This window comes from Glandiceps talaboti, chromosome 12 (assembly GCF_964340395.1).
Source record: "Glandiceps talaboti chromosome 12, keGlaTala1.1, whole genome shotgun sequence".
NCBI classification, from domain to species: domain Eukaryota; kingdom Metazoa; phylum Hemichordata; class Enteropneusta; family Spengelidae; genus Glandiceps; species Glandiceps talaboti.
The window spans coordinates 22,791,675-22,801,208 of NC_135560.1; the positions used below are offsets into that span (position 1 = coordinate 22,791,675).

Consider the following 9,534-nt stretch of genomic DNA (forward strand, 5'->3'; position numbering starts at 1 on the left):
TCTTTGTCAGTATTTATTTTAATTTCACCAGCGACAAATCTAATTTTAAATACCTTTTATGTACCCCGGTAATCTCTGATCTGAATTACGCAAAGTGTAGTTATGCAAGAATTTTACATTATATATATATATTTTTTATTCACACTTCCCTTACTATTTTGAACTGGGTGATTTTATTAGAATCCTTATCACGTTCTATGTTAGAAATAGTGTACATTTACCCCTCTTACATCTTCTGTCGTTCTTTTTTAATATATCTCCGCCAAATTTGAGTAAAAAATGTCAACTTTTTTCTGTTTCTGTAATTTTGCATGTTATTTCCGGGAAAATTTGTGAAAATTCCCCCCATAATGTAAGACATGTCGTCGTGTTACTATTTTGTTTCAAAATCAATTTACACCCACACGAATAATATAATGGAATCCACTTTTCAAAATGCACTTTTTATTTTTTTTTCATACGCGAAAATGGGTTTACTAGAATAATATAATGGATTGGAATCATTCTATTCCCTGAGGGTACAGTATCAGCGTATGATTAACAGCAGGACCTTGTATCGTACAAATATGTTATTTACATTAAATGGTTCAAATAATAATGTCAGCAGTTAAAAGCAATACATTCTGCATAGTCTTTAGGTGTTTCAAAAATTGACACTGTGTAGACAGATATTTAACGAATACCAACGATGAATAAATAAATGATAGAGTGTGAGTGAGTGAGTGAGTGAGTGAGTGAGTGAGTGAGTGAGTGAGTGAGTGAGTGAGTGAGTGAGTGAGTGAGAGAGAGCGTGAGAGAGAGAGAGAGAGAGAGAGAGAGAGCGAGAGAGAGAGAGAGAGAGAGAGAGTGGGAGAGAGAGAGAGAGAGAGAGAGAGAGAGAGAGAGAGAGAGAGAGAGAGAGAGAGAGAGAGAGAGAGAGAGACATATGAAAACATCCACCAGCAATCATTACTAGAACACCAACAGCACACGATTATACCTCACTATAAACAACAACAGTTACAATGGAAAAACCTGAAACATTCAGTAATGCAGCAAGTACAGAAAGAAGAATACACACGACAAGACAATCATATCATCAAATTCAACAACAACAACAACAACAACAACAACAACAACAACAACAACAACAACAACAACAATACCAAGGACGATGTCTACAATGAAGTGTTGACTTCCATGTGTGTCTCACTAATACTTAGTTTGCTAAACTTTTATTATACTTTAGAAGCATCAGTATTTTACTACTAAAGGGAACGCCACTCCATATTCATAAGTTCTGTAGAGTCATATCATGATTTCACATCACGTTAATTTCCAAGAAACACCAACTTGAAACTCTTTTTTTCACCTCTATTATTCTCACACTGGTCCACCATTGCATCATGGGATCTAACAGACCTACATATGTATTAGATGCACACTAAATATTCATGAATGTAATTAACACTTGCGCATATAATACATGGGTATGTCTGCTAAGTCCCCTGATGCCACACTTGACCAGTATGATAACAATAGAAGTCATGTAAAATCATACCTTTATTTCCTGGAATGACAAACTCCTTGAAGGCTGATTATAGAAGTCATAATTTATTGGAATCTCAAATCAATATTGTCTGTGAAATTGTATATTTGCTAAAAGTTCCTGAAATTTCAAATGCACCGAATGTATAACAGTTATATCTAAATATCTTCTCTTTTTTCTGTTTTGTTTCTTAACGTATGATCGGTCACTTTCCCTAGTATATCTACAACCCATTGAATTGTTAAAGTCGTTTTCGAAAACGGCAACTCGTCAGCTTTATAATGAGTCGATATGTTCGATGACATTCTTTGGTTGGTGGCCATTGATACCAGTTCCGTCTGGAAAACTCGGTACAAAGAGAAATTTTACAAGTTATCAACTCGGAAAATGACAAAAGTGTTCAAAATGGCACAGTTCTTTAAATTGACTGTTAACGTTGGCATGATTCAATCACATATCAATAAAACACAACCATTATACTTGAATTGAATGGATCGAACGTACGTCATTACCACCCGTGTATTAATGCCATTAAAAACAGGCATTGCAGTGACATAGAAAAGAATCCATCACGTGACGTAGTTCCTTTGACGCTTTCTTGGCATTATCAAGACTTATAGGCGAAATGTGTTTCAATCCTTCTCATTTCCGACCAGTCAAATAAGCGAGCTATGATAACACTTTCATGTCGATTTTTGTGTGTAACAATTGTTGTACATAATGGCCGACTGTTACACACACACACGATGAATTCATCACATGTCAATGAGTGCACATGTATAAATCACATCCTAACAAGACTTACAATATAGCAACTATACATGTTTCAATGGTTGATGGAATTTTCACGTCAAAATAATGTGTATTCTTACTTTCTAAAGTAGAAGTATTCAGGTCTGATGTGTAGCAAAGTGTAGCTTTACGATCATCATATTAAACCGGCAAATAAAACTTTAAAACCAGGTACATTAGTTATACTGGAATGTAAACTGAGTGTATCGACTTACACATGAAATTTGTATTACTCTTATTTGAATGACTGCTAAACAAACTGACTGTAAAGCAGCCTTAAGAGAATCATTATCAAGATTTATCGACGCTACTCTCGTTTGTGTAATTGTCACGTGATACTCAAAGATGACGCCATCATTCACTCTCATACAAATACATATTCTTACACACTTTGTGTTCTTCAATTATGAAGGCAAAATGGCGTCTTTAATATCTTAATCTTAAACTTTGACAACTTACGATAGAGTGCATCTCAGGCACCAAGTTCCATGAGACTCAAAAGTTTTCTTATTCCCCACCCTTTTAAATAAGAAGAGAAACTGGGGGAGGGGGAGGGGGATCACCGTCTTGTTTTAAAGAAAATTGACGATTGTTTATTTTACCATAGCGCTAGCACAGTATTTGATATTAGGGTGAATTTTAAAATCCAAAATGGCATTATATCATTTCACACTGTTACCGTAATGATAATTTCCTGTTATATCCCCTCTTGATTCTCATAGGTCCTATGACGTCACAATACAAATTAGCATATTGCCACCATAATGTCATTGTTTTCATTTCATTCCAAAGACGATGTTTCATCAAATCAATGGTTAATGATAACATTCAATTTAATTTGTTGATTGTAACTCGTGCTTTTTCAATTATTTTGTCAACATTACAAGACTGAATTATTGTATTTCAGTATTAGTTTCTTGACATCCAAAGAATGTTTTATTAAGAGGCCAAGATTACTGTTCTCATTAAAACATAATAATACTATCAAATAAAATACACATTAACTTAAAGTTATGACAGAGTTAATAAAATAACATTATTAAATTGACAGCTTATTAAACTAAATACTTTGTAAGTGAGTATAAAGAGAGCAAATACAACACTCGTATTCGACACACACGTACACACGTACACACAGACACACAGACACGCACGCACGCATGCACGCACGCAAGCAAGCAAACAAACAAACAAACAAACACATACGTGTTCTTTGGCACAAAAACACACACATGTAGACATAGACGCAGACATGGCATGGCGGTACACACACGTACATCGACATAGACAGACAGACAGACAGACAGACGTACATATTGACATAATGACATACACATAGACCGACGCAGACACATTGGTACACAAATACAACTTTAATACACACATACACACACTACATATTTGGCAAAATACGTTACCTAGTTCAAATTTGAATATGCAGAATACGACTTAATTTTTAAACATCTGAAATGCGGTTTGTGTTAGGATTAGATGAGATTTTATTTCATACCTTTACGTTCGGGAAAAGCTGAATACGAACTTGGACCAGCATATTGAAGTACTTTAAGTTCAAATATCATTGTTGCTAAGGGTGATACAGCAACTGTTGTCGGGGTAACAAGAAAAGGTTATCTTGGGTCACATTTTTATCATGTATCTACCCATATATTGACTGTTCAATATTGATTTACTGACACCCTCTTGGATTGGCAAGTAATGGTTGAAATATATAGGGCGTCAAACTCATTAAACAAACTTAAAGACAAACACAAAGAAACAACAACAAGATAAAATAAGGGCAAGTCACCAGGAGTTGAATGTATTAATCATGTGGTAATTCATTAACTAGGAGGTTGAGTTCTGGTTGTTTTATAATTAATCTCCATGTTTGCTAGAGGGTATAAACTGTAAGATACGTCATGTTGTTCAGCCATATCAGGCCTCTTGAGTGGTAGCTGATAGCTGTATCTTACAAAGTAGTGAGTGGTAGCTGATAGCGTGGCACATATGTCTGTATCTTACAGACTATAGAAGGTAATAAATTGAGTTTGTCGCTACATGTACATGATTAATTATTTTATTTTGAAATATTTGGACACTCTACTGTTAATTCTATTCATAAATCAATATTACATTATTGATGATGTCAACTGTGTACACGATGATTGATCACTTGGTGTGTAGCTAAACTAATCAATTGGATTGTCATTATAATCACAATAAATGTCAAATCGTCTTTGATAAGAGTTCATAGTTCTGAGTTCAATGCCTGAGTTATGATTTTTGTTCTATGAATAAAGGTGTGATGTTCGACTAGTTCATTTTAGGTGGCACTGTTTTGATATATATATGTTTTAATAAGTCAAGCTATATTGTTTGGGTTGTCCAAAGCTCAACATAGAGTTAAATCACTTGTGCTTCGCACGGGGTGTAGATACAAATTATGTTGGTTACAAATGTAGGTAAAAAGTCGTGTTTACAGTTTTTCAAGCTGAGAATTATTCATTTTATATGGTTGAAGGTTAAGATGCAACTTCTGCGATCATGATGCTTATTGTAAAAAAATGACCCAGAGATACAAATTTACTCGAGATACTTTGAGCATTTCGCTTAATAAATAAAATGTGGAGGTTTACGGTTTTCATACATACATGATACAATGAGTAAACGTTTCCAAGAGTGGATATATATTTTTGCATTTATCACATCTACCCAATGTCAAAGTTCAATAACGACCATTTGTTGAGCACCCAGCTCTGCTCTTTTCTCCAGTGCTCTTAAAAAAGTAAAACTATTGTCAAGATGGGTCTACACTGAGAGCATGTGGATTAATAACAAAATGAATATTAAGTACAGAGATGTTTTGTCATATTTGGGAAGGATCGGTATTGTTCATTATTTAATGTTTGAGTTAGGTGTGTGTGTGGTTCAATCAATGGGTTTCAACCTCTCCAGTGCTTTAATGTCAGTCCACTCCAGGAACAACCCCACCCCCACCCAAAAACAATTATATACATGACTGATTAGTAATACAGCTCTCCATCAAATGTATACGGCCCACTCAGTACTTGATTCGATCATAGAAAGTCGATCACGCGCCACAACTGTGGAATTTTAATCAAAGGCTACAAACAGATACTTCAGTATATCAAATCGTTTGCAGCATAAAAATGCCCTGGTTTTCTCAGATGACATTTTCTTGTTGAACCTGTATCTATTTGAATATGACCTTTCGCCTTTTTGTTATCGATATAGGTATAGCATATGAGTGCGACCTTTGACCCCTAGTCTACTCTAGATTTAAGCATGACACGACATTAACACCACAACTCGTAGACTAAGTCCACTTGATTGATATGAGTACCAAAATACTACCATTACGAGGAGTCTAGGTGCAATGTTAGTAGTAGCGTCAGCCATCCTTCAAGAATACAGGTAGGCTAACATCAGCCAACGTTTCAAAGTTTATCAGTATATTTGTAACATCTTACTTCACAAATCGTTGCTGTTAGTTCCTTCTCACACGTAATCTCATCTCAACAAATGAACGTTGAAACTTTCTATTCATCATATTATTGAATGTGTTATTTCCCGATGTTTTACATGTATTTGATTTTTTAAGACTTAAGTCTAAATTTATTGTGCATGATCAGAGTTAACAGTAGATTTAGGTTCCAATGATCCAATCTATGAAATATCAAAGAAGAGCGTATAACACACATCGTGTTTAGAGAGTTCTCACTTCTGAAGACATGAAGGAATATGTTCGCATTTTAGACATTGGCACATTACAAACATATGTATGAACGTACATACATATATTCGTATGAACATCACGTGCTGAGTCAATTGTTGGCTTTCACTGTTTCAGCGGAACTTTTACTTAGTAATATACTATAGGCTAAAAGGACGAACACATAGCTTCCCTCATGTATATCCTGTTCTTGTTTAAAAATTTCATCAAGTTTTCGTCTGGTACAATCTAATTTTACTTAAACAGGGCAATAATGTCATAATATTGAAAAAATGTCGTTAGCATACCATGGAGTTTAGAGAGTGCTTACAAACAAACATCATGTTCTGCTGATGATATGTACTATCACTGAACAAACAAACTGTAGATAGAGCCACAAGTAATAGTAATACACAATATAGTTGTCTGGTTCAGTTAAAGACCCATGAAGTCAGGGATTTATTTATTATAGTGAAGTAATTTACAACTAATATCTGATGAATAATAATCATTAAAGGCATTTGATAGAACTCAATCTCTATAATGGGCAATTTATTTAGCTTTATAGTCCAAAAATGAGCGGACCTCGCCCAGTGGATATGACCTTTGACACCTTGCCCACCATAGGTTTTGAAGTTTAGATTTCATCCCATGAAAGAAAAAACGTTTTTCCTTACTGGCATGTAAGAATGAAGTACTGTAGTTCAGTACAAACTATCAGGTTTTGTACATAAAGCTTTTACAAAATGTAACACTCGGGCTAGTTTTGTTCGGCAAACATAGCTGTACTGTATATATTCTTCCCTGCCTTTCATTTTCCATTAATCATTAGAAGAATCATATTCACTTCTTTTTTCTTTTTTCTCTCTACTGTAATGTAATTTTTTTGTGCGATGGGTTGAGGCCTTAGCATTTGAAATAAAGCAGAAGAAATAATTTATTCAAACACAAAAGGAAAATACCTTCGGACAAAACTGCCATTTAGTATTATAAATACTTTTATACCTTCTGATTTTTTTAATTTGCAGGTAAACCAAAGAGGGCGCTAATCACCATCGTGTCGTTCCTATGCATATCTTGAGGCAAATGTGAGTTCTGAAAAATGGCGGCTATTGGAGTTCAGGCAAATGTGACGAGAAGTTTGAAAGAAAGTACTGCAATCACAAGTAATCATAGGGAAGCCAAGATACTTGATAAAAAGCGACAAACTTTGGGGTTGGAACAAACATATTCCATTAAATTACTAGAAATTGACGAAAGGGTTTTAAAAATAAGATTTCATAAACTAAAAACTCGAGTAGCAAAAATCAAATCTAATTTAACGCACGACGAAATTGCAGAAATAAAAGAAGAAGAATTTCGGTCACCGCGTTCACCATCAAGAAGAAGTCGTCTCGGTACGTTATCTTCAGACAAGACGGTTGATTCCGGCAGGAAAACTACCAATAGGGTAAGCTTTGCAAACGGAAGACATTCAGTAACACCAGGAGCAGGCAGAAAACAATCGTTCGACGAGCCTCGAGTACATTCTGCTGGTTACCGATCGACAACTCCATTAGTTGCATCACCTTCTTCGAGGGAACGTCATCCTTCGGCGGTCACTGTTAATTCGGTTTTCACCGATAACCCAGACAGCGAGACGACTTATCGAGCTCATCGTGATGGTGTAACCACGGTTTCTTCATTTTACCGAAGAAGTATTAGCCCACATTCGTTACCACGGTACAACAACGGCACTTCGTTGACTTCGTCCTTGCAACCAACTAGTACCACGACGTATCAAGGTGACCCGTTTGGTTTCAACTCCCATCTGTTCACTGATAAGACTCGATCCGCGTCGGCTTTATCGCCGCCAGCTCGCAGTCGTAGCCGGCAATCTGCCAGCACAGCTGTGGGAAGTGTGAGCTCCGACATGGCAATCAGTGATACTCATTCCAGACTCGTTGAAGAACAAAGACTGATGCTGATAGATGAAAATCTCATCTTAGCTGCAGAACTAGAAGACAGAAAGTCTGAATTCTTACAAAAAGTTGACGAATTAGTTGTACGCGATAAAGAGGATGAAGCGAAACGTTATGCCGAGCTTCAAGAAAAACGACTCTCGTCGCCCGAACTTACTGCAAAAAGAATCGAAGAGCTTCGACAAGAAATAAGAGACAAGAAAATAAATCGGAGACTACATAGATTCCAAAGACCAAATCTCTTTGACTTTGAGAGAAAGGAAAATGAATCCGATGAAGACTACACTATTAGAATTCAAGCATACATCAAAGAACTTAGCAAGTGTCGGTATTTACGAATTCCAAAGACGACTGAAGAGCATACAGGTGTACAGACATTGGTTCATGAACAAATGAGGATTCAACGAATCTGGCGAAATAGTTTGACGCATAATCTACTATGATTTGCCTCGTTCATGAATTATTCTACGAAAGGGTACTTTGCCTGGAACTTTGATGCACTATCCATGAAGGGAATGTCAAAATCAAAATTGAATAAAAAGCATTGCAAATGCACATGGAAATCCTACATTTCTTGAACCCACAGATAGATTTTCAATTTGCCAAGCCAATTGATACAAAATCGAATGCAATTTATAAAGCAGACAAACTTTGTCGTCAAATTCCAAGAATTACGTATTACAGCGCCCTCTAAAGACGATGTTGGTTTCTTTACGAGGAGCGCACATGATTGAGACTTGCAGGAGGTTCTTGCCGAAATGTAATATTTTCCTGTATTTATTGTAAATGAAGTCCAACAAATAGAGCAGCAGATTACCGCCCTTGTTGTTTGAAATTCATAGTCAATATTGATTAATCAAGCACTGAATTTACTATTCTTTCTACCTTAATTCAAAACATCGACAGGTCCTTTACCAAAATCTTATTACGTATCTAGATATCAGGTGGATTCTAAGGTTTGTTTTATTGGGATGGAGGGGGGGGGGTTTCAAATGATTAGTATATTGGTTCTTCCAGTGTGTTATAGTTTCATGCTTGCAGTAAAGTATCGATACATTCGAATTATTCTAGTGTGTTATTAATAGTTTCATGTTTGCAGAGTGAAGTATCGATGCATTCGAATTCCGTTTTTTTTGTCCATATGACATTGACATCGGGATTATCTTTACATTACATCAGTAGATTTGTGGCGATGTACATATATAAGATAACCGTAGCCAGAATCATGATACAGTCATCAATATAATGTGGTGGCAAGCTAAGCTTCGCGTTTACTCTTTTGGCGTAGACAACTTTTTATGTTTTCAAAAATAAAGAAATCAACTTGTGTCAATGATTATTGTTCATAGGGGAATGCTAGCTAGGTATATTGTATTGTGCCTTTGATGTTAACCACTCAACATTACGTCAGGCAAAACTCTCATCCCAGATAATTAATTACTGGAAGAGTACAAACCCAGCTGTGACATGTAATTGTAAAGTCGTTATTTGTATCACACGTGCCATGGTGGTATGGCAAG

At 35.8% G+C, this 9,534-nt stretch overlaps 1 protein-coding gene across 2 annotated transcripts in view; it reads left to right on the plus strand.

Moving 5' to 3' along the window:
- Positions 1 to 8,957, plus strand: part of LOC144443506 (uncharacterized) — a 20,360-nt gene extending 11,403 nt beyond the window's left edge. Inside the window, exons 1-2 of one of the 2 annotated variants that reach the window (XM_078133006.1) lie at positions 5,619 to 5,755; positions 7,082 to 8,957. In XM_078133006.1, the coding sequence (XP_077989132.1) occupies positions 7,156 to 8,457 (1,302 nt within the window). In that variant the 5' untranslated portion in view covers positions 5,619 to 5,755; positions 7,082 to 7,155 and the 3' untranslated portion in view covers positions 8,458 to 8,957. Of the gene's footprint in view, positions 1 to 5,618; positions 5,756 to 7,081 lie in introns of those variants that run through there. The other variant, XM_078133008.1, reaches the window with a different exon arrangement.
- The last annotated feature ends 577 nt before the right edge of the window (positions 8,958 to 9,534 follow it).